Source organism: Mobula hypostoma, chromosome 11, assembly GCF_963921235.1.
Source record: "Mobula hypostoma chromosome 11, sMobHyp1.1, whole genome shotgun sequence".
Classification (NCBI taxonomy): Eukaryota; Metazoa; Chordata; class Chondrichthyes; order Myliobatiformes; family Myliobatidae; genus Mobula; species Mobula hypostoma.
In genome coordinates, this window is record NC_086107.1 from 86,120,619 (window position 1) to 86,146,051 (window position 25,433).

The following is a 25,433-nucleotide window of genomic DNA, read 5'->3' on the forward strand; positions in this document are numbered from 1 at the left end:
AACAATAGACATTCAATTCCCCCCCCGCCCACCTCCTCCAATGTCTCTAAGCCAGGGGTTCCCAACTTAGGGTCCACGTACCTGTCAGTTAATGGAAAGGCTCCATTAAGAGGTTGGAACCTGTTCTGAGCATTTTTCCCTGTGACCCCATGGGTTTCGTCTGGAAGCTTGGGAAGCCGTACGGGTTAAGGTTAATAAGTTGTCAGCATGTTATTTTGGCATCAGAAGCATGGCGACATCTGTGGGCTGCCCCCAGTGTGTATTTTGATGCAATGAGGCATTTCACCGAATGTTTTGATGTTTCAATGTCTGTATGACAAAAGTCTACTCTAATATTTCAAGGGATATGACTGTAACTAGACTGGGTATGTCTCTGAAGGAGCCAAACTGAAGTGAGATAGGAGGTGGAATGTGTCTGACTGGATTGTCATAAAATAGACCTAGTATGGATTTGGAGGGTCAGATAGCCTCTTCCATGCTGTAATCATCTTGTAGTAACTGCCGTGTGTTTTGCTGCCAGCTGTATCCTGTGGCATTGCTAAAGGACAGGTAAAAGAGGCAAAGGAGTTTTGTTTGTGTGTGATCGGTCCCTCTGACGAGCTGGTGAGCAGAAGTAGATAAGATAGTGGTGTTGAAGAAACACACATCAAAGTTGCTGGTGAACGCAGCAGGCCAGGCAGCATCTCTAGGAAGAGGTACAGTCGACGTTGATGCTGAATTTCCAGCATCTGCAGAATTCCTCGTGTTTGTGTTTTTAAATTCACTACTGCAAAGCCTCTTCCAGTGATGTCTACACTGAAGAAGTTTAAATCTGTCCTGACAAAGGGTCTCGGCCCGAAACGTCGACTGTACCTCTTCCTAGAGATGCTGCCTGGCCTGCTGCGTTCACCAGCAACTTTGACGTGTGTTGCTTGATTCTCCAGCATCTGCAGAATTCCTCGTGTTAGTGGTGTTGAAGAACCTGTTTTTTACTACCCTCACTGTGTACGTACACAGCTATGCAGCGAGCTAAACAACTTCTCAAAAATCACCTGAGAACGAAGCGTTCCTCAAGGTTTTTAATGAAATCTCTTTTCTGTGAAACAGCAGAGAGTTAAGTAAAACACATAATTCAATACAGACTGGTTGTGTGCATGAATATACTAATATTCTTATTTGTAATTATTCTCACAACCAGTGTGTAGTTATTGGAGTATGCAACACTCCATAACTATACAGTGTAAACTCATGGCCCAAAGATCAATTTAAAACATAATACTTCCTTCAAAATATATCTACTAAATGTTTACCAATATTACCAAAAACTGAAGCTGTGCAGATATTGCTATTTAAAGGGCAAATACAGAGTGGATGGAAATGGATGTCTTTCCACTGAGCACTTCAAATACAATAAAAATTAGCTGCTCAGGAAACTATATTTTTCAAAAAGTGAGCATCTCCGCTCCATCCGCCAAAAGCGGAACTTCCCAGTGCCCAAACATTTTAATTCCCATTCCAGTCCTGACATGTTGGTCCATGGCCTCCTCTTGTGCCATGATGAGGCACCCTTAGGATGGAGGAGCAGCACCTCGTATTCCATGTGGGTAGCCTACGACCTGATGGTATGAATATTGATTTCTCGTTCCGGTAAAAATATTTCTTTTCCCTCCTCTTCCCCACTCTGGCTTCTACCTCTTCTCACTTCCCCCTGGGTTCCCTCCTCCTTCCCTTTTTCTCATGGGGTACCCTCCTCTCCTATCAGATTCCTCCTTCTCCAGCCCATTACTTCTCCCACCCATCTGGCTCCACCTGTCACCTTGTACATTATCCTCCTTCCCCTTTCCCCATTTTATTCTGGTGTCTTACCCTTCCTTTCCTCTCCTGAAGGAGGGTCTCTGCCTGGAATGTCATCTGTTTATTCATTTCCATGGATGCCGCCTGACCTGCAGAGTTCCTCCAGCATTTTGTGTGCATTGCGATCAGTTTATTTTTCTTAAGAAACAGCTTCTGTATAGGAAGCGGTTCATTCAGAATGAACCGTGCCTCGAGGCCAGGGCACCTGTTTATGCGGGAAGTGCAGTGGTGGGGGGGTGTTGATAGTGTGCAGGGTGGATTGGTCCATTTAATTTTGCATTTTGTTCAGCACGGGTGTTGTGGGCTGAAAGGCCAGTACCTGTGCTGTTCTCTGGGGGGGGGGGGGAAGAAGTGAGGCTGTTCTGCATCCTAAGTTCTTCACAAAATGTGGTCTTCCAAGGAAATGGAAAGCATACATTTACTTTCTCCACATCTTTTTTGATGGAATCATTTTATTGTTAAGCATGGTTGCTGGATCCACCTCACGCCCAGCGATCTGCTCCAGGGATTCGGATCTAAGGGCTCAATTTGGTTCGGAATGCTGTTGTCATTGCTCGCTTCTGTACTTTGCATTGTTTTTTCTTTCTCTGTGCACTGGGGTTGGTCTTTAAATTGGGATTCGTGCTTTGTGGCTGTCTGTAAGCAAACAAATCTCAGGGTTGTATAATTTGTACATTCTTTGATAGCGTTCTTTGGGTCTTTGAAATGGGAGTAGGGTGGAGCCACTGTTTCTTTGAACTTGGCCTAGGTTCCACTTTCCTCATATTGAAGGGAACAGAATATTGAAAGGCAAACAACAGGAATTCTGCAGATGCTGGAAATTCAAGCAACACACATCAAAGTTGCTGGTGAACGCAGCAGGCCAGGCAGCATCTCTAGGAAGAGGTGCAGTCGACGTTTCAGGCCGAGACCCTTCGTCAGGACTAACTGAAGGAAGAGTGAGTAAGAGATTTGAAAATTGGAGGGGGAGGGGGAGATCCAAAATGATAGGAGAAGACAGGAGGGGGAGGGATGGAGCCAAGAGCTGGACAGGTGATAGGCAAAAGGGGATACGAGAGGATCATGGGACAGGAGGTCTGGGAAGAAAGACAAGGTAGCGGGGGGAGACCCAGAGGATGGGCAAGGGTTATATTCAGAGGGACAGAGGGAGAAAAAGGAGAGTGAGAGAAAGAATGTGTGTATAAAAATAAGTAACAGATGGGGTACGAGGGGGAGGTGGGGCCTTAGCGGAAGTTAGAGAAGTCAATGTTCATGCCATCAGGTTGGAGGCTACCCAGACGGAATATAAGGTGTTGTTCCTCCAACCTGAGTGTGGCTTCATCTTTACAGTAGAGGAGGCCGTGGATAGACATGTCAGAATGGGAATGGAATGTGGAATTAAAATGTGTGGCCACTGGGAGATCCTGCTTTCTCTGGCGGACAGAGCGTAGATGTTCAGCAAAGCGGTCTCCCAGTCTGCGTCGGGTCTCGCCAATATATAAAAGACCACATTGGGAGCACCGGACGCAGTATGTCACCCTAGCCGACTCACAGGTGAAGTGTTGCCTCACCTGGAAGGACTGTTTGGGGCCCTGAATGGTGGTAAGGGAGGAAGTGTAAGGGCATGTGTAGTACTTGTTCCGCTTACACGGATAAGTGCCAGGAAGGAGATCAGTGGAGAGGGATGGGGGGGACGAATGGACAAGGGAGTTGCGTAGGGAGCGATCCCTGCAGAATGTAGGGGGGGGGAAGGGAAAGATGTGCTAGTGGTGGGATCCCGTTGGAGGTGGCGCAAGTTACGGAGAATAATATGTTGGACCTGGAGGCTGGTGGGGTGGTAGGTGAGGACCGGGGGAACCCTATTCCTAGTTGGGTGGCGGGAGGATGGAGTGAGAGCAGATGTACGTAAAATGGGGTAGATGCGTTTAAGAGCAGAGTTGATAGTGGAGGAAGGGAAGCCCCTTTCTTTAAAAAAGGAAGACATCTCCCTTGTCCTAGAATGAAAAGCCTCATCCTGAGAGCAGATGCGGCGGAGACGGAGGAATTGCGAGAAGGGGATGGCGTTTTTGCAAGAGACAGGGTGAGAAGAGGAATAGTCCAGATAGCTGTGAGAGTCAGTAGGCTTACAGTAGACATCAGTGGATAAGCTGTCTCCAGAGACAGAGACAGAAAGATCTAGAAAGGGGAGGGAGGTGTCGGAAATGGACCAGGTAAACTTGAGGGCAGGGTGAAAGTTGGAGGCAAAGTTAATAAAGTCAACGAGTTCTGCATGCGTGCAGGAAGCAGAGCCAATGCAGTCATCGATGTAGCGAAGGAAAAGTGGGTGACAGATACCAGAATAGGCACGGAACATAGATTGTTCCACAAAGCCAACAAAAAGGCAGGCACAGCTAGGACCCATGGTAGCAGTGGATGGGAGATCCCCTGAGCAGATAAAGTCGGTGATGGTGTGGGAGACAATGGCCTGGTGCTCCTTCGTGGGGTACTAACCTGCTACCAACCTTATAGTTCCCACACCTCGCACTTCCAGTTTCTACCTCCTACCCAAGATCCACAAACCTGCCTGTCCTGGCCGACCTATTGTCTCAGCTTGCTCCTGCCCCACCGAACTCGTTTCTGCATACCTCGACACGGTTTTATCCCCCCTTGTTCAATCCCTTCCGACCTATGTTCGTGACACTTCTCACTCTCTTAAACTTCTCGATGATTTTAAGTTCCCTGGCCCCCACCGCTTTATTTTCACCATGGATGTCCAATCCCTATATACTTCCATCCCCCATCAGGAAGGTCTCAAAGCTCTACGCTTCTTTTTGGATGCCAGACCTAATCAGTTCCCCTCTACCACCACTCTGCTCCATCTAGCGGAATTAGTCCTTACTCTTAATAATTTCTCCTTTGGCTCCTCCCACTTCCTCCAAACTAAAGGTGTAGCTATGGGCACCCGTATGGGTCCTAGCTATGCCTGCCTTTTTGTTGGGTTTGTGGAACAATCTATGTTCCGTAACTATTCTGGTATCTGTCCCCCACTTTTTCTTCGCTACATCGACGACTGCATTGGCGCTGCTTCCTGCACGCATGCAGAACTCGTTGACTTTATTAACTTGCCTCCAGCTTTCACCCTGCCCTCAAGTTTACCTGGTCCATTTCCGACACCTCCCTCCCCTTTCTAGATCTTTCTGTCTCTGTCTCTGGAGACAGCTTATCCACTGATGTCTACTATAAGCCTACTGACTCTCACAGCTATCTGGACTATTCCTCTTCTCACCTTGTCTCTTGCAAAAATGCCATCCCCTTCTCGCAATTCCTCCGTCTCTGCCGCATCTGCTCTCAGGATGAGGCTTTTCATTCTAGGACGAGGGAGATGTCTTCCTTTTTTAAAGAAAGGGGCTTCCCTTCCTCCACTATCAACTCTGCTCTTAAACGCATCTCCCCCATTTCACGTACATCTGCTCTCACTCCATCCTCCCGCCACCCCACTAGGAATAGGGTTCCCCTGGTCCTCACCTACCACCCCACCAGCCTCCGGGTCCAACATATTATTCTCCGTAACTTCCGCCACCTCCAACGGGATCCCACCACTAAGCATATCTTTCCCTCCCCCCCCCCCCGCATTCTGCAGGGATCGCTCCCTACGCAACTCCCTTGTCCATTCGTCCCCCCCATCCCTCCCCACTGATCTCCCTCCTGGCACTTATCTGTGTAAGTGGAACAAGTGCTACACATGCCCTTACACTTCCTCCCTTACCACCATTCAGGGCCCCAAACAGTCCTTCCAGGTGAGGCAACACTTGACCTGTGAGTCGGCTGGGGTGATATACTGCGTCCGGTGCTCCCGATGTGGCCTTTTATATATTGGCGAGACCCGACGCAGACTGGGAGACCGCTTTGCTGAACATCTACGCTCTGTCCGCCAGAGAAAGCAGGATCTCCCAGTGGCCACACATTTTAATTCCACATCCCATTCCCATTCTGACATGTCTATCCATGGCCTCCTCTACTGTAAAGATGAAGCCACACTCAGGTTGGAGGAACAACACCTTATATTCCATCTGGGTAGCATCCAACCTGATGGCATGAACATCGACTTCTCTAACTTCCGCTAATGCCCCACCTCCCCCTCGTACCCCGTCTGTTACTTATTTTTATACACACATTCTTTCTCACTCTCCTTTTTCTCCCTCTGTCCCTCTGAATATACCCCTTGCCCATCCTCTGGGTCACCCCCCCCGCCTTGTCTTTCTTCCTGGACCTCCTGTCCCATGATCCTCTCGTATCCCTTTTGCCCATCACCTGTTCAGCTCTTGGCTCCATCCCTCCCCCTCCTGTCTTCTCCTATCATTTTGGATCTCCACCTCCCCCTCCAACTTTCAAATCCCTTACTCACTCTTCCTTCAGTTAGTCCTGACGAAGGGTCTCGGCCTGAAACGTCGACTGCACCTCTTCCTAGAGGTGCTGCCTGGCCTGCTGCGTTCACCAGCAACTTTTAAGAATATTGAAAGCCCTAGATGGAGTGGATGTGGAGATGGTTTCCTATAGTTGGGAAGTCTCGAACCAGAGGTCACAACCTCAGAATAGATGGCTGTCCTTTTAGAACAGAGATGAAAAGGAATTTCTTTTATCAGAAGGTGTCTAATCTGTGGAATTCATTTCTAAAGACGGCCATGGATGCTAAGTCATTGGGTATATTTAAAACCGGGGTTGATAGCTTCTTGATTAGTCAGGGCATCAAAAGTTACAGAGAGAAGACAGGAGAATGGGGTTGATAAGGATAATAAATCAGTCATGATGGAATGGTGGAGCAGTCTTCATGGGCCAAATGGCTTAATTCTGCTCCTATATTGTATGGTCTTAAGATAATTCGGGCATCTGGTAACTGCCATTCACTGATTCCATTTGGACTGGTAATGGGTCTCTGTCTAAAGCATGGACTGTTTATTCCCCTCCATGGATGCTGCCGGACTTGCTGAGTTCTTCCAGCTTTTAAACGCCTCTTTTGTAGTTGCTTCCATTGCCATTCTGAGAGTACATTTCAGACACCCATCACCTTGCCTTTTATTTGAAAAAAACTTGCCCTGTAAAAACCCCTGTTGAATGCCCCCTCTCACTTTAAATCTTTGTCCTCCTAACACTCTCCTGAAATCATTCTTGTGCAGGATTACCAGCTGACTATTTTGTCTCTTGCTGTTGGTACATCATTGCCGAACTCGAAACCACCGGTAATGAAGAGTTTAACATTGGCAGTTTATATAATGCCCTTGGGCTAACAAGCAGTGATGTGCTTTCTGAAGTGAGGTTGCCATTTCACTGAGAGAGGAGGTCTGCTGGACAATAAGCTGAATGTGATTATCAATCATACAGCACTAAAGCATGCAAGCCGGCCCTTCAGCCCATCTAGCCCATGCTACCCTGGTCTTGTGCTTAGTCCTGTCTACCTGCATCTGGTTCAGAGCCCAATATATTCCTTCCGTCTATGTACCTGTCCCCATCTCTCTCAGATGTTACAATTGAGCCTGCGTCTGCCATTTCTGCTGGCAGCTCACCTCACTCTCTCCCCACCCTCTGAGTGAAGAAGTACCCCTTCAGTATATCATTTTTCCACCTTAAACCAATGACCTCTAGTTGTAGTCTCACCCAACCAGAGAGGGGAGAAGTGTGCATGCATCACACTATTTATATCAGGAAGTTTTTGGATGTGATATGAAGGAGTGCTGGGAAGTTCAAGGGGGATATTAGAGGAAGGTTTTTAATTCAGAGAGTGGTTGGTGCGTGGAATGCACTGCCTGAGTCAGTGGTGGAGGCAGATACACTAGTGAAATTTAAGAGACTACTAGACAGGTATATGGAGGAATTTAAGGTGGGGGGTTATATGGGAGGCAGGGTTTAAGGGTTGGCACAACACTGTGGGCCAAAGGGCCTGTACTGTGCTGTACTATTCTATGTGCTATGATATATACAGTATTAGTCAGGACAATATCCTGGCCACTTGTTTTCTGACCTCCCAGGAGCACAGACTAAGCTTTCTCTCTCCTGAATGCAGTCCTCCCAAACTGCCTCACTAGGGAGTGTGGTTCTGCATGTTTGTGCGCAGGTTCGTGGAATAGCTTTGAAGCCGCAGCCTCTTCTGACTCTTGAGTCCTGAGGGTGATCTCATGTTATCATCACCAGAAAAGGTTTCAAAGGTATATTTAATGTCAGAGAAATGTATACAATATACATCCTGAAATGCTTTTTCTTCACAACCATCCACAAAAACAGAGGAGTGCCCCCAAAGAATGAATGACAGTTAAATGTTAGAACCCCAAAGTCTTACCCCCCCCAGCTCCCTTCCCTCCTGTGCATAAACGGCAGCAAGCAATGATCCCTCCTCCCCCCACTGGCAAAAAAAAAAGCATCGGCATCCACCACCGAGCACTCAAGTGTGCAGCAAAGCAACAGCAAAGACACAGACTTGCAGTACCCCAAAGACTATGCGTTCACCGGGTATTCGACATACCTAATAAGGGAGAAAGAGATTACTCCGTTTCACAGCGAGAGGGGAGAGATAACAAACAACTTGCTGGTTTACAATGTTAAAGGTCTGTTATGTCGCTTTTTTTGAGCTCTGTGCCCAAAGATCCCAGGTCAATGCCCACGACATACCGGTCTGGGGCATTGACCTTCGATCCGCCTGTCTCCAGAGCCCCGAGATCCCCTGAGACCTCCAAAGATGAGCCAAGCTCTTAGAGTGCGCCCTTGGCATGTCAGATAATGGCCAGCTGTCACACCCCGAGAGCGGTTCCCACAAAGAACTGAAGTCAGTGTGTAACTCCAGGTCAGGGTCTTCAAAAGAACCCTGAAAGGGAAAAATAGAGATATTAAAAATGGAAATAGAGCTGTTTCTGAAGATGCAAGCAAAGGAGTCGCCGTTTAGTGCCTCTATAATTCCACATATTGTCGACTTGAAGTCACCAACAGCTAGCCTTGCTGAATATGTCTCGGTAGGTTAAGGAGCCAGAAGTTTGTGGGCTTCTGATCAAACTTGGAATGTGAAGGTTTGCAGAAACTTTTTCAATTTCACCTTCCTAAGAGGCGGTGAAGACCAGCTGGATTGCCCTCATTGGCAACTGTGGGAGATGAGGAACTGCTGCATGCTTGTTCTTGTGGAAACGTGGCTCCAGGACAACATCGCATGTACAATCAATCTTCAGGCTATGCCAGTCAGGGACTTATGCAAATATTATTTTGTGACTATGCTGTGTGACTATATGTACTGTGTTTTGCATCTTAGCCCCAAAGGAACGAAGTTTTATTTAGCCATATAGTTTTGTGTGGTTGAATGATAATTAAACATGAATTGGGGCTACTTAACTCTGCCTCACTGTGTCCACATGCTCTGCTCCTCCAACTCCTGCCTACGGGTTGGGAGCATAAGAACTCTGCCGGGCTCTAGTGCTGTGAAATCCCAAGTCTGAATAGTCATAGACAAGTACAGCACAGAAACAGGCCCTTTGGCCCATCTAGTCCATGCAGACTATTTAAACGGTCTAGTTCCATTGACCTGCACCCAGACCATGGCCCTCCATACCTCTGCCATCCATGTACCTATCCAAACTCCTCTTAAATGTTGAAATCAAACATGCATGCTCCATTTGGGTTGGCAGCCCATTCCACACTCTTGCCACTCTGAATGAAGACGTTTCCCTTCGCGCTTCCCTTAAACTTTTCACCTTTCACCCCCATACCCATGACCTCTAGTTGTACTTCCATCCAAGCTCAGTGGGGAAAAAGCTTGCTTGCATTTATCCTTTCAATACCCCTCATAAGTTTGTGTACATCTGTCAAATCTCCCCTCCTCATCCCAACTGAAGTACCAATATGTTTGACTGATAAACTTCAGTCCTCCTGAAGTGTAGCAGCTTGTATTAGCACGGACAGCTCTGTTTTTAAGAGCAGGCAGCTTCTCCCTGGTGACACTGCCAATGTTTTCCTCTCAACCGGCACCTCTTAACGGCCAAGTCATCTGTTTTTGTCACATTGCTGTTGTGCGTGAGGTTGTCATCAGCTGCAAGTCATAAACATGAGATTCTGCTAACACTGGGAATCAAAATGCTGGAGGAACTCAGCAACTATGGAAAGGAGTAAACAGGCGACGTTTTTGGGCCGAGGCCCTTCAGGTGGCCTTACTGCCCCCCTCAACGTCTGGATCTTTCTCCTCCTTTTTGAGGTGATCCTTAGACTGTGTGCGAGCGTTGTCGGCATGCAGGAGGATTCTGGCTTAGACTGGAGGAACCACTCATTGAATACTTTTGCTTAGTCTCCAGCAAAAGACAGAATCTCCCGGTGGCTACCCATTTCAGTTTAACTTCCCATTCCCGTTCCCGTTCGGATCTGTCTGCCCATGGTCTCCTCTACTGTCATAATGAGGCCACTCTCTGGTTGGAGGCACCAACACCTTGTATTCTGTCTGGGTTATCACCACTATGGTGGCGTGAACACTGATTTCTATAACTTGTAATTTCTTCCTCCTTTGCCCCCACACTTCTCTTTTCCCCCATACTTCTCTTTTCCCATTCCCCATTCTGGTTCCCCCTCACCCATTCTCATTTCCTCACCTGCCCATCACTTCCCTCTGGTTCCTCGCCCCCTTTCCTTTCTCCCATGGCCTGTTCTTCTCTCCCATTAGATTCCTCCTTCAGCCCTTCACCTGTGCTCCTGTCACCTCCCAGCTTCTCACTTCATTCCTCCCTCACCCACCCACCTTCCCTCTCAACTGACAGCTCGTACTCAATCCCCTCCCTTCACTCCCACCACCTTCATATCCTGTCTTTTCCCTCTTTCCAGTCCTGATGAAGGTTCTTGGCCTGAAATGTTGACTGTTCATTCCTTTCTGTAGATGCTGCCTGACCTGCTGAGTTCCTCCAGCATTTTGTGTGATTGTCATGAGCTGTATTTCTTGCAAAACAACACTGAAAGAAATTGGGGACGTCCCAAGTTGGGAGGGACTACCTCTGAGTGCCGTGTTGTTTTAGGGAACAGCTAATCTTAAGAATCTTTTTGTGTCATGTGTTATGTCAGTGTGTTCTTGGTTTTTGCTAATTACCTTCCTTTAGCTCCTTTAATTTTGGTTCTTTCCCCCCCACCCCCGTCTCCCTTTCTGGTCTTGTTCGCACCAGCCCTTCCCTCTGCACCTCCATGCTGTCTGTCCCTTTCTCATGAAAGGAAGAAGTTGGGAGACCTCACCGGTCCTCATCGAGGGGTCAGTAGTGGAAAGGGCAAGAGGCTTCAAGTTCCTGGGCGCCAACATCTAAAGATTTTTTCCTTGGGGCCCAACCTGTTGATGCAATCATGACAGAGGCACCCCAGTGGCTATACTTCATTAAGAGTTTGAGGAGATTTGGTATGTCACCAAAGATCCCAGCAAATTTCTACAGATGTACGGTGGAGAGCATTCTGACTGGCTGCATCACCGTCTGGTATGGAGGCTTCAATGCACAGATTGACAAAAAGCTCCAGTGGGTTGTAGATTCAGCTAATTCCATCATAGGCATGAGCCTCTCCACCATCGAGGACATCTTCAAAAGTTGATGCCTTGAGAAGATGACATGCATCACTGGGAGCTTCGTCACCCAGGACATGCCCTCTTCTCATATTACCATCAGGAAGGGCACATTTAATGCTTTAGGAACAGTTTCTTCATTTCTGATTTCTGAATGGCCCATGAACACTACCTCACTAATTTACAATCCTTTTGCTGTTTATTCTTTGTTTTTCTTATTGTAACTGTAGTGATTTTATGTATTGCACTGTAATGCTGCCACAAAACAACAAATTTCTGGACATTTGTCAGTGGTAATAACCCTAATTCTGATTCTCTGTCAGATGAACGGCAGGCCGCTTGAGAACAACAACGAGACCTCCACTGGTGTCGCCACCTTCTCCGCGGCCATGGTGGCTCCCAAGCTCAGCTCTGCCACCACCGTGGCCAGCCCCAGTGTCTCGTGGATGCCCGACACCCCCACCCCATTGGAGCAGCCGATTTTCCTGATGACCACGGCAGCCCAGGGCGTCTCCGGGTTCTTCGTATGGACAGCGCTGCTTATAACCTGCCAGCAGGTGAGGGTGCGAGGGTGTTCATAGTCATGAAACATTACAGCACCGAAGTAAGCCATTTGGTCCATCTTGTCTGTGCTAGCCTAGTCCCATCTACCTGCATTTTAACCATAAACTGCATGCTGTTTTTTTTTACCAATGGAACCATTACACAGTGCACTGATCAGTAAAACAATAACAATGCAGAATAGAGTGTAAAAGCTAATCAAAAAGTGCAGGTAAACAAGTCCAAGATCATAATGAGGTGGATTGTGAGGCCATGAGTCTGTCTTATTGTACACGAAATCCATTTAAGACTCCTATAACAAAGAGTGGTTTGGAAGCTGGTGGGATGTGCTTTCAGGCCCAATTTCGTCTTTTCCCCAGTTGGTGAAGGGAGAAGAGAGAATATCTGAGATGGTAGAGGTCCTTGATGGGAGATGGCCGCTTTACTGAGGGAATGTGAGATACAGAGACAGTGGGAAGAAACTATTCTCACATGTACTGAGACACAGTGAAAAACCTGTATTGCATACTGTTCACACAGATCGGATCATTACACAGTGCACTGAGGCAGAACAAGGTAAAGCAATAACAGAATGCAGAATAAGGAGTAAAAGCTACTGAAGAAGTGCAGGAAAATGAAAAGAGGAAGATCGTAATGAGTTTGATTGTGAGGCCAAGAGACTATCTCATCATACAAGAATCTGTTCAAGAGTCTAAGTGGTTTTGTTGGGTAATGCCTTTTCAGTAAGACCTGATGTGACCAATGCTTTCACTTTCTCACCCAAATTTTAATTGATTAATTGAAGTGATGGCTTCCTTTGCTGACGGTGATATTCCCCCCGCCCCCGACCCACCCCAGCCCCTGCACAAGTTCCACACCCGCAGTAACAAGGCAGAGCCCAGAATCACAGCAAGCTCTGGTGAGCAGCTCCTCTGTGTGATATCAGCCTGCTGAGCTTCTGTTCACTCCTCTGTTCAGCAAAGCGAGTGAAAACATTTCTCGGTTGTAGGAAGCGGCTTTAGCAGCCATTCAAGACTGGGTGAAGAAACCCCCCCCCGCCAGCCATCTAGCCATCTGTTCCTTGCTGACTTTGTCACTGACAACAAATATATTTCAAAGATTCCTCTGTCAATTAGCAGAGCATTTGGAACATGGAACATACACTCAGTGGCCACTTTATAAGGCACAGGATGGTCTCAGTATGGTCCTCTGCTGTAGGCAATCCACTTCAAGGGTCAACATGTGCATTCAGAGATGCTCTTCTGCACACCACTGTTATAACGTGTGGTTATTTGAGTTACTGTCACCTTCCTGTCAGCCTGAGCCACTCTGGCCATTCTCCTCTGACCTCTCTCATTAACAAGGCGTTTCACCCACTGAACTGCCACTCACTCGATGTTTTGCTTTTTGCACCATTATCTCTAAACTCTAGAGACTGAAAATCCCAGGAGATCAGCAGTTTCTGAGATACTCAAACCACCCTGTCTGGCACCAACAATCATTCCACAGTCAAAGTCACTTGGATCATATTCTTCCCCAGTCTGATGTTTGGTCTGAGTAACAACTGAACCTCTTGACCATGTCTGCATGCTTTTCTACATTGAGTTGCAGCCATATGATGGGCTGATGAGATATTTGCATTAGAACGAGCAGGAGTACCGATGTATCTAATGAAGTGGCCAGTGAGTGTGGATCAGTGGAGCACAGGAACAGGATCTACAGCCCACGATGCCTGCACTAATCACAACACCAAGTTACTGTGTAGAGATTTGATCTGTACAACAACCTTTGCACTGTCTTAGTTCATCCCTGACTCTCACTTTCTCATTTTGGCTTCTGCACACTTTTCTCTCCGGTCCTGATGAAGGGTCTCAGCCCGAAATGTTGGCTCTTTATTCCGTTCCAAATGTTGCCTGACCTGCTGAGTTCCTCTAGCATTTTGTGTGTGTTGCCTGTGGTCTGTGTGTCTCCATTCCCTATCTGTGCAAATGTCCGACATAGGTGTTCCTCCTTCCTCCAACGTTTTATGCTGCTGTTAAGAGTTCATTGAATATTCCTCAATACCATTTTCGGATCTGCTTCCACCCTCTTCCCTGGCTGCATGTTCCAGGCACCCATCATGGTAGTGTAGCAGTCAGTATAAAACTTCAGTGTCAGTGATCAGAGAATTGGAGTTCAGTTTCCTTTGCTGCCTGTAAGGAGTTTGCACGTTCATCCCTTGACCAAGTGGGTTTCCTCTGTTTCGATGTATTTAACAATTAGTTTTATTTCTCACAGGCACAATGTTTATGTTCATTTCAAGAGGGCCGGAATATAAAAGCAAAGGTGTAATGCTAAGGCTTTGGACAGACCACATTTGCGGTATTGTGAACAGTTTTTGGACCCCATGTCTAAGAAAGGATGTGCTGCCTTTGGAGAGTGTTCAGAAGGGGTTCATGAGAATAATCCTGTGAATGAAAGGGTTAACATATGAGGAGCATTTCGTGGCTCTGTGCCTGTACTTGATGGAGTTCAGTAGAACGGGGGAAGGTGATCTCATTGAAACCTATCGAACATTGAAAGCCTGGACAGAGTGGATGTGGGGAGGATGTTTCCTATAGTGCGAGGAGTCTAGGACCAGAGAGCACAGCCTCAAAATAGAGGGATGTCCCATTCAAAGCAGAGCTGAGGAGGAACTTCTTTAGCCAGAGTATAGTTAATCTGTGGAATTCATTGCCACAGACGGCTGTGGAAGCCAAGACGATTAAATATACTTGAAGTGCAGATTAATTGATTCTTGATTAGTAAGGGAGTCAAAGGTTATATGGGGAAGACTGAAGAATGGGGTTGAGTGGGATAGTCAGCTGTGATAGCATGATGTAACAGACTTGATGGGCCAAATGGCCTTTTTCTGCTCCTATGTCGTGTGATTCACTCTCTCCCAACCTGACGAGCTAATGTCGGCAGCCATTGTGATGGAGTGCCACTGACGTTGCCCCTAGAAACTGGTTGCTGGGCAACAGCATTCACACCAGCAAGACGTGCACAGTTTTTGTAGTGCTGTCTCCTGGCCAAGCCTGTGTTCCAGGCAGCCAAGTAGATGCCTTGTTCTTTATTGAGGAGGGCGGATGTGGTCAGGGACAGGATCTGTTGTGGTAGTCACCCTGTCTAAAACTGGCTTCCTGGGTAACAGAGTCGTATCTGCCAATCTTCTGTTTGATGTTTGTTTCCATTAGACAGACAAACCTGATTCACTAGTGCCCTGCAAACAGAAATCGAGCGAGAATGGGCCACTCAGATACAGCTGTATCACATGTACAGTACATTGAAACGTACAGTGAAATGTGTTCACACAAAATACTCTGCAGATGCTGGGGTCAAAGCAACACTCACAACACGCTGGAGGAACTCAGCCGGTTGGGCAGCATCTGTGGAAATGATCAGTCAATGTTTCGGGCCAGAATTCTGACAAAGGGTGTCCGACCTGACCGACCTGCTGAGTTCCTCCAGCGTGTTGTCGGTGAAATCTGTTGACAGCCAGCATATTCGAGGATATGCTGTGGGGCAGCCCACAAGTGTGGCCACATATTCCAATGCCAGCAATGTTCGCAGAACACAGCACATGGCAAAACACACGCACGTACATGCACACCTACCTCACTCCTGGACAGGCAGTCTTTCCCTTCAGTCTACAGCGCACTCGCAGGCTCAGGCTCCCATCTGATGCCTGGGCCTCTGTCAGGACCACCCTCCACAACTGGCCTCTTCTCGGAAATTCGGACCACCCCTCACCACCATTGAGAAAGAGTTTCAAAATTAAGGAAATTTTTTTTTCATAGTGTTATAACTGGGTGTTATGCAATGAACCTGATTTGATTAGGGCGCTTAAGTAAAGGAAACATTAGGAGACCAGTGATCATAATATAGAATTCACCCTGCAGTTTGAGAAGGAGAAGCTAAAGTTGGGTGTTTCAGTAAAACAGTGAGTAAAGGGAATTACAGAGGCATGAGAGAGGTGCTGGCCCAAATTTGATTGGAAGGAAACACTAGCAGAGATGATGGCAGCCCAGCAATGACCAGAGTTTCTGGGAGCAATTTGGAAGGCACAGTATAGATACAGCCCAAGGATGCAGTAGTATTCTAAAGGCAGATGATGCTATTATGGCTTATGAAAGAATTCAAAGCCAACATAAAAGCCAAAGAGAGGACATATAATAGAGCAAAAATTAGTGAAAAATTAGAGGATTGGAAAGCTTTTAAAAATCAGCAGAAGGCAACTTAAAAAGTCAAAGTTGGAATAAGCTAGCCAATAATATTAGAGGATGCCAAAACTTTCTTCAGATATATAGTGTAAGAGTGGATATCAGACCACAGGAAAATGATGCTGGAGAGGTAGTAATGGGGAGTGAGGAATTGGCAGAATAAATAATTGCCTCAGTTTTCACTATGGAAGGAAATACCAGTATGCTGGAAGTTCGAGTGTGTCGGGGGCAGAATTGATTGAAATTGCCATTAGTAGGGAGAAGGTTTTTGGGGAAACTGAAAGGTCTGAAGGTGGTTAAGTCATCTGGACCAGATGACTTTAAGCCCCAGGGTTCTGAAAGGGGCGGCTGAAGAGATTGGGGAGGCATTAGTAATGATCTTATGGAATGGTTCTAGAAGACTGGAAGATTACAAATATCACACACCAAGAAGGGAGAGAGGCAGAAGAAAGGAGATTATAGGCCAGTTAGTTTGAACTCAGTGGCTGGAAAGAAATTGAAGTTGATTGTTAAGGATGTTGTTTCAGGGTACTTGGAGGAAGATGCTAAAATGTGCTGTAGTCAGCATGGTTTCCTCAAGGGAAAATCTTGCCTGACAAATCTGTTGGTATTCTTTGAAGAAATAACAAGCAGGATAGACAAATGAGAAACAGTACTTGGATTTTCAGCAGGCCTTTGACAAGGTGTCACACATGAGGCAGCTTCACAAGTTAAGATCCCATGTATTACAGGAAAGATACTAGCATGGACAGAGCATTGACTGATTGGTAGGAGGCAGAGAGTGGAAATAAAAGAAGCCTTTTCTTGTTGGCAGCTGGTGACTTGTGGTGTTCCACAGTGGTCTGTGTTGGGATCGCTTTTTTTTAATGTTATATGTTAATTATTTGGATTACGGAGTTGATGGCTTTGTGGCCGAGTTTGCAGATGAGATGAAGATAGCTGGAGAGGCAAGTAGTGTTGAGGAAGTAGAGAGGCTACCGAAGGACAGACAGATTAAGAGAATGGGCAAAGAAGTGACAAATGGAATGGTGTGTTGGGAAGTATATGGTCATGCACTTTGGTAGAAGAAGTAAAAGGTAGACTATTTTCTAGATGGAGAGAAAATTAAGCAATCTGAGGCACAAAGGGCCTTGGGAGTCCTCGTGCATGATTCCCTAAAGGTTAATTTCCAGGTTGAGTTGGTGGTGAGGAAAGCAAATGCGATGTTAACATTTATTTTGAGAGGACTAGAATGTAAAAGTAAGGATGTAATGTTGAGCCTTGATAAGGCACTGGTGAGGCCTCACTTGGAGTATTGTGAGCAGTTTTGGGCCCATTATCTAAGGAAGGATGTGCTGACATTGGAGAGGGTTCAAAGGAGGTTCATGAGAATGATTCAAGGATTGAAAGGCTTATCATATGAGGTATGTTTGCCCCTGGGGCCTGTACTCATTGGAAGTCAGAAGAATGAGATGAGAATCTCATTGAAACCTATCAAACGTCGAGAGGCTGAGGTAAAGTGGATGTGGAGAGGATGTGCAGAGCGTCAGGATAGGGGGGCATCCATTTAGAACAGAGATGAGAAATTTCTTCAGTCAGAGAGTGGCAAATCTGTGGAATTCATTGCCACAGGTGCCTATGGAGGCCAGATCATTGGTTGTACTTAAGATGGAGGTTGATAGATTCTTGATTTGTCAGGGCATGAAGGGATTTGTGGAGAAGGCAGGAGTTTAAGGCTGAGAAGGATATGGTTCAGCCATGATGGAATGGCAGAGCAGAACCATTGGGCCAAATGGCTTCCTATATTTTATGGTCTTGTATTTGGTGGTTAGGACAGTTGCGTTACAGTGCCAGCTGCAAGATCGGGGTTTGATTCCTGCTGCTCTCTGTAAGGAGTTTGTACTTTCTCCCTGTGACTGTGTGGGTTTCCTCCGGGTGCTGTGGTTTCCTCCCACAGTCCAAAGGTACACGATCAGGGTTTGTGCGTTGTGGACATGCTAGGTTGGTGATACTTGCCGGCTGCCCAGCACAATCCTCACTGGTTCGTATTGATGCAAACGACACATTTTACTGTACGTTTCGATGTGACAAATAAAGCTAATCTGATCTGGCTGTGAAGAAACAAAGGCGCCCAGCCAGTCCCGTCCACTTGAGGCTCTCCTCTCGCTCTCCCGTTCCTCGCGCTGACAACCGTCTGTCTTCTCTTGCAGATTTACATGCACCTTCGATGTTACAGCGTGCCGAATGAGCAGCGCCACATCGTGAGAATCCTATTCATCGTTCCGATCTACGCTTTTGACTCCTGGCTCAGCCTCCTCTTCTTCACCAATGACCAGTACTATGTCTACTTCAACACTGTCCGAGACTGCTACGAGGGTAGGTCACTGCGCTGACTGCGGGATCCACCCCTGCTACCTTAGTGCTCGGGGCGAGCTGTACCCCTGGACCTGCAGCCCGAAGGTCCCGAGTTCAAATCTCATACGGCAGCCGCAAAATCCAGTAGGCTGCTCCAGACATGATTATGTGGATACAGGACCTTTGGCCCATCGGTCCATGCTGAGCACGGTGCCCTACCCACCTAGCCCCAATTTCGTGCATTCTTTATAATTTTTTTTCTGAAATGTTGTTTGCGTCAAGTTAGCAAGGATTGTGCTGGGCAGTTTGCAAGTATTGCGGACGTAGCATGCCCACAGCTCTCAAACCCAAAATTATGCCTTTGCAATGTGGGAGGAAACCAGAGCACCCAGAGGAAACCCACGCAGTCATGGAGAGAAAGTACAAAGTCCTTAGAGGCAGTGGAGGGAGTTGAACCACGATCGGTGCTAAATATTACACTACCTATTTGCCACCATCTTAGTTATTGAAGGTTAGCTTTATTTGTCACATACATCAGAACATCGGCGACGGAAGTTGAAACCCGATTATTAATCTTTGTGTCATCAGCAAACCTACTAACCCACCATTCTGCATTTTTCTTTTAATAATAATAAAAGTCTTGAGAGTTCTCTACCCTGAAGTGAGTCAGGCAACAAGCTGCGTCATTTTGTTCAAATCCTTTGCTAGCAGTTCGGCTTGAAACACAGTGCTTGGGATTCTGGACTGGGCTATGAGGATGTGTACTGTGGTGTGCTGACAGTGCTGCAGTGTTTGGAGAATTGAACCAAGGGCCTCTGCTCGTTCAAATGTATGTTAAAATCTGTCACACAATGTTAATGTTTCCAGTGCCTCAACAGTCTTCCACCCTGTTCTCTCCGCTCAGAGTGAGACTAGGATCAGCTCATTGAGACTGTGTTCTGTCACTGACAATTTTATTCACAAGCCTTTCAACGCAGTTGACTTGCCTCCAGTCCCGAACAACCAGACTCAAACAGTTCCTTTCCCCAAGCGGCAAGGCTGATCAACACCTCCACCCACTAACCCATCCCTCCACACCCCAACCACCACTACTTTTTATCATTTCCTGTCAGTCACCTTATGTACAGACACTCCCATGCCTGGCGTCACTTCATGGGCATACAGTCAGTCTATTTATTTAAGTTATCTTGTGTATATATATTTCTTGTGTGTTTTTATTAGTGTTCTATATCTTGGTGCAATTTCATATGCTGTATCAGATCTGGAGTAACAATTATTTAGTTCTCCTTTACACTTGTATATTAGAAATGACATTAAACAATCTTGAATCTCTGAGCAACTCTGGATGTAAAGGAGATGTTTGTATGATATTTGTTGCTTGTCAGATATGACCACTTGGAGTCAGTGGACAGCCCTTCTGTCTATGCTTGCTGTGCGTTTGGCCCCACTGGGAGTCGTACTTCTGTGTGTTGGTCAGGACTTCCCTGTGTTGGTCGGGAACTGCAGACCGATCTCATGCGGGTGAGGGGGTTGCCTACTATATTTGCCCCCACAAATACCCCTGGCAGTTCACTCTCGGCACCCACTACCCTATATTTAAAATCGTATTTTTTTAGGAAAAAAAACTGCCCCACTCATCTCCTTTGAACCCCTCCAACTTTAAATGTGAGAGGTGGGGGGGTAATCAACAGAGCTGTCTAGTAAGTATTAGACCGCCCCGCCCCCCCGGTGGTGGGGGGTAGATACCCCTCTATGCCTCTCGTAAATTTACAAGCTTTCAGGTTTCCCCTTAGCCTATGCTGCTCCAGAGAAAATGTCCAACCTCTCCTTGTATCAGAGGCAATATCCTGGTAAACCTCTCCTGCATCCTCTCAGTAGTTTCCATGTCCTCGTAAAGGGGTGACTGGACCTGAATGCAATACTCCAAATGCGGCATAACTGGTGTTTTATAAAGCTTCAGTGCATCTTCCTAACTCTTGAACTCAGTGCCTTGACTAATATAGGCAAGCATTGCCATCTGTGGCCTTCGCTACCCTATTGAATTGTGTACCCACTTGTGTCCTGGCTACTTTTATTCATTGTCAGAAAGTTTCAGAGGGTTATCCGGTCATAGTTCATTGTGGGGCCCTGTGTTGTGTTGGTACATGGGTGATGTCCGATAGCAGTGGGGAAGAAACTGTTCTTGAGTCTGGCCATTCTATATCTTTCAGGAGAAGGAAGAAACTTCCTGACTAACAGACTTCCTGTTAGAAAGCGACTTTCTGACTAACAGACGGCAATCAGTTAAGTTAGACAACCTCTCCTCCTCCACTCTCACCCTAAACACCGGCATGCCTCAAGGCTGTGTGCTGAGCCCTCTTCTGTACTCCCTTTTCACCTATGACTGCGTTCCTGTACATGGTTCTAACTCCATAATCAAGTTCACAGACGACATTACAGTGGTTGGCCTGATCAGAGGGGATGACGAGACAGCCTACAGGGATGAGGTCCAGCACCTGGCCGCATGGTGTGCTGACAACAGCCTGGCCCTTAACACCCAGAAGACCAAGGAGATCATTGTGGACTTCAGGCATGCTAGGAGCCACACTCGCGTCCCCATCTAAATCAACAGATCTGTTGTGGAGCGTGTATCAAGCTTCGAATTCCTTGGTGTCCACATTTCCGAGGATCTCACCTGGTCCTTGAACTCCTCCATCCTGATCAATAGCGCCTTTATTTCCTGCGGAGCATCAAGAAAGCTCACCTCTGTCCCAGGATACTGACGGACTTTTACCGCTGTACCAGTGAGAGCATACTCACCAACTGCATCTCAGTGTGGTACGGCAATTGTCCTGTATCGGACTGCAAAGCACTCCAGCATGTGGTGAAAACTGCCCAGCGGATTATCGACACCTAATTGCCTACCGTTGAGAACATCTACCATAAACGCTGCCTGGGCAGGGCACAAAGCATTATCAAGGATGTATCTCACCCTAACCATGGACTTTTTACTCTCCAATCTGGTAGGCACTACAGGAGCCTCCGCTCCCGCACCAGCAGGCACAGGAAGAGCTTCTTCCCTGAGGCTGTGACCCTGCTGAACCTCACATCACAGCACTAAGCAGTATTGCACCCATATTGTACTGTCTCAGTACTTTCATATTTGTGTGCTGTAGCACTTCTTATTCGCAGTTATTTTGTAAATAACACTATTCTTTGCATTTCTGGTCACATGTTAACTGCATTTCATTGGCTTTGTTTCTGTACTCGGCACAATGACAATAAAGTTGAATCTAATCTAATCTAATTAAAAGGGTACGGCTGGGCTGGCAGATGTACTGACGATACTGTTAGCTTTCCTGAAGCAGTGCACTGTGCGGATGGGCTGGATGGGAGGAAGTGCTTAGCCTGGGATGGACTGGGCAGTGTTCACTGCGTCCTGTACGTTCTGTCATTCCGGAGCAGTTGCTGTCGTGGGCTGAGTACAAAGCTCTAGCTCCTTGTCCAGGCACTTGCATTAGAATCTGTTAATTACTGTCACATGTATTGAGATACATTGAAAACCTTGTCTTGCATACTGTTCATACAGATCAGATAATTATACAGTGAATTGAGGTAGAACAAGGTAAAACAATAACAATGCAGAATAAAGTGTAGAAACTACAAAAACAACTGCAGGTAAACAAAGTGCGAGGTCATAACGAGGTAGATTGTGGGGTTAACGGAGCTCTTATTGTACAGGAGGTCCATTTAAGGGTCTGATAACAGCGGGGTAGAAGCTGCCTTTTAGCCTGGTGGGACGTGCTTTCGGGCTTTTGTATCTTCTGCCCGATGGCAGAGTGGAGAAGAGAGAATGTCTGGCGTGCGTAGGGACTGTGATTATGCTGGCTGCTTTACTTGAGACAGTGAAAAGTATAGATGAGACAGTGGGAAGAAATTGGAATTTGTTTATTATTTGTCACATGTACCGAGATGCAGTGAAAAAAGCTTGTCTTGCAACGGGTTTTTTTATTTCCTCCCTGATGGGGAGGAGAAGAGAGAAGTGTCTAGCTCCTGTGCGTATATGTGTGTCTCCCCTTCTCCCTCTGTCTAAACCTGTACACTGAGACATGAACACAGCCTGGTCTCCCTTGCCATGGATTGGGGCCTAGCTCTGAAGATGGCCATGTGGTATCTTCTGTGTTGCACATTAAACAAAAGAGCTCGGGCAACTTCTGGTCTTCACCTCATGGAGTCGGGTCCCCCTACTAGCTAATCCCGATGGCAGTAGACCGGAATGCCCTCTGTTCTGGGAACGTGGACACTCCATTGACATGTCTTGTGGAGATAAAGGGCAAGGGCTGTGGGTGTAGGCAGGGAATGGAGTGTCACCTTCACAGTGCACTTTATTCCCTATCTTGGGATTTTCCAGGGCAGAGAAGATTTTTGCATGGGGTGATGGTAGGAGATTCTGTCAGAGTGCTGCTCCCAGAATATGAGATGGGTGAAGAGCCATTTCTTTGAAAGTTTGAGGAGACGTCTCTTGGGGAAGGTCAGCCATGATGTAATGAATGGTGGAACACGCTTAAGAGGCAAAGTGGCCTAAATTGTACTTCGATTCTATAGTTCCTGTCTCATTCTTTGAGTATTCCTTCAACCACCCAGCACTGCTTCAGTATAGTAGCAACACTATGTATGACCATATTAAAGATAACGACTATAAGATGTAGGAGCAGAATTAGGCTGTTTGGCATATCGAGTCTGCTCTGCCATTTCATCATGGCTGATCCAGTTCCCTCTCAGCCCCAATCTCCAGCCGTCACCCCATATCCCTTCATGCTCTGACCAATCAAGAATCTATCAATCTCTGCCTTAAATATACCTAATGACCTGGCTTCCACAGCCACCTGCGGTAACGAATTCCACAGATTTGCCACTGGAGATTAACGTTGTGTGTGTGTGTGTGTGTGTTGAAACATAGAGTGAAATGCATCATTTGTGTCGAAGGCCAACAGACCAAGGATGTGCTGGGGGCACCAACATAGCATTGCCACCACTTACTAAGCCTAACCCATGTGTCTTTGGAATGTGGGAGGGAACTGGAGCACCTGGGAGAAACCCATGAGGAGAATGTACGGACTCCTTGTGGACAGTGGTGCAACTGAACCCTGGTAGCAGATCCAAGGTGCTGTTTATGTGCTCTGCTGACCGATGAGCTACCACGCCACCCACGTTGTGCCCCAGTGGGCTTTTGTTAGAGTCATAGAGCACAACAGCACAAAATAGGCCCTTCGGCCCATCTAGTCTGTGTTGAACTACTGTTCTGCCTAATCCAATCACCCTGCACCTAGGCCATCGCTCTCCCATTTACTTATCCGAACTTGCCATAAGTGTTGAAATCAAACCCGGATCTACCACTTCCACTGGCAGCTCGTTCCATACTCTCACCACCATCTGAGTGAAGAAGTTCCCCTCATGTTCCCCTTAAACACCTTTCACCCTTCTAGTCCTAGTCCCACCCTGCCTCAGTGGAAAAATTCTTCTTGCATTACTTTATCTATACCCACCTTTGTACAGAACAATCATGGTCATGGAAAGGCCATGATCACCTGTATCGTATGACGTGGCACACAATGTGGTACCTTTAATTGTGTATACAGAGGGCTTGTTCTTTGTCTAGTGAATGTGTAGCATTGCTTTGTGGCAGGATGCTGCTGCAAGTATGCATTTTTTAAAATGCAGCTCTGTGCACATGCGCTTGTGCAGATGACGATGTGCTTGGATGCTAGAGGGTCACAAACTGCAGGTTGTTTGATTTGAGGTCAGGTGTTGAGTGAGTGAGTGGATCTATGGAATCCTGATAGGATTAGACGGACTGTGTGCAGGGAAGATTTTCACCCTCACTGGGGTGCCTAGAGCCAGGACAGACTTCATCTGGGGCTTCAGGGCAGGGTTTGAGATTGCGTGAGGTAGTGAGCCTATGCAATTACACCAAATCTCATCAAACTCCTAAGGAAATATAGCCGCTGTTGTGCCGCCTTTGTAATTGCGTTGATATGTTGCGCCTAGGATAGATTTACAGAGATACTTACACCCAGGAACTTGAAACTGCTCACCCTTTCCACTGCTAATCTCTTGATGAGGGCTGGTGTGTGTTCCCTCGACTTCCCCTAACTGAATTCCCACAATCAATTCCCTTTTACATTGAGTGCGGTGTTGTTCTGAGCACCAGTCAACCTACTGATCTATCTCACTCTTGTACGTCCCCTCGTCACCATCTGAAATTTTGCCAATGATAATTGTGTCGTCGGCAAATTTATAGATTGTGTTTGAGCTGTGCCTAGACACTTAGGCATGGGCGTAGAGGGAATTCTGCAGTGGGCTAAGCACGCACACTTGAGGTGTGCCTGTGTTGATTGTCAGTGTGGAGGAAATGTTATTTCCGATCAGCACAGAATGTGGTCTGTCGGTGAGGAAGTCAAAGATCCATTTGCAGAGGGAGTTAACAGAGGCCCAGGTTTGGAGCTTGTTGATTGGAACTGAGGGTATGATTGTGCTGAAAGCTGAGCTGTAGTCAGTAAACAGCAGCCTGACATAGGTATGGCTATTGTCCAGATGATTCAAGGCTGAGTGAAGAGGCAGTGAGATTGTACCTACTGTAGACCTATTGTAGCAATGGGCATATTGCAGTGGGTACAGATCCCTGGGTAGTTGATTCTAACCATAACCAACCTCAAACACTTCATCACAGTAGATGTGAATGTCACTGGGTGATAGTCATTGAGGCAGCTCATCCTTCTTCTCGGGCACTGGTATGATTGATGCCCTTTTGATTCGGGTGGGAACCCCTAACTGCAGCAGTGAGATTGAAGATTTCCTTGAAGACTCCTGCCAGTTGGTTGGCACAGGTTTTCAGAGCTCTGCCAGGTGCACCGTCAGGGCCTGACACCTTGCGAGAGTTTACCCTTTCTTTTTTTTTAAAGCTGTTCTGGCAGATTATAATGTCACCAGAT

The 25,433-nt window shown here is 46.8% G+C and overlaps 1 protein-coding gene across 3 annotated transcripts in view; it reads left to right on the plus strand.

Annotated features, from left to right (window-relative positions):
* LOC134353889 (transmembrane protein 184B-like) overlaps nt 1-25,433 on the plus strand; it is a 118,564-nt gene that overhangs the window by 37,375 nt on the left and 55,756 nt on the right. For all 3 annotated transcript variants that reach the window (XM_063062403.1, XM_063062402.1, XM_063062404.1), the window contains 2 exons: nt 11,671-11,904; nt 18,318-18,483. In XM_063062403.1, the coding sequence (XP_062918473.1) occupies nt 11,671-11,904; nt 18,318-18,483 (400 nt within the window). The remainder of the gene's footprint in view (nt 1-11,670; nt 11,905-18,317; nt 18,484-25,433) is intronic.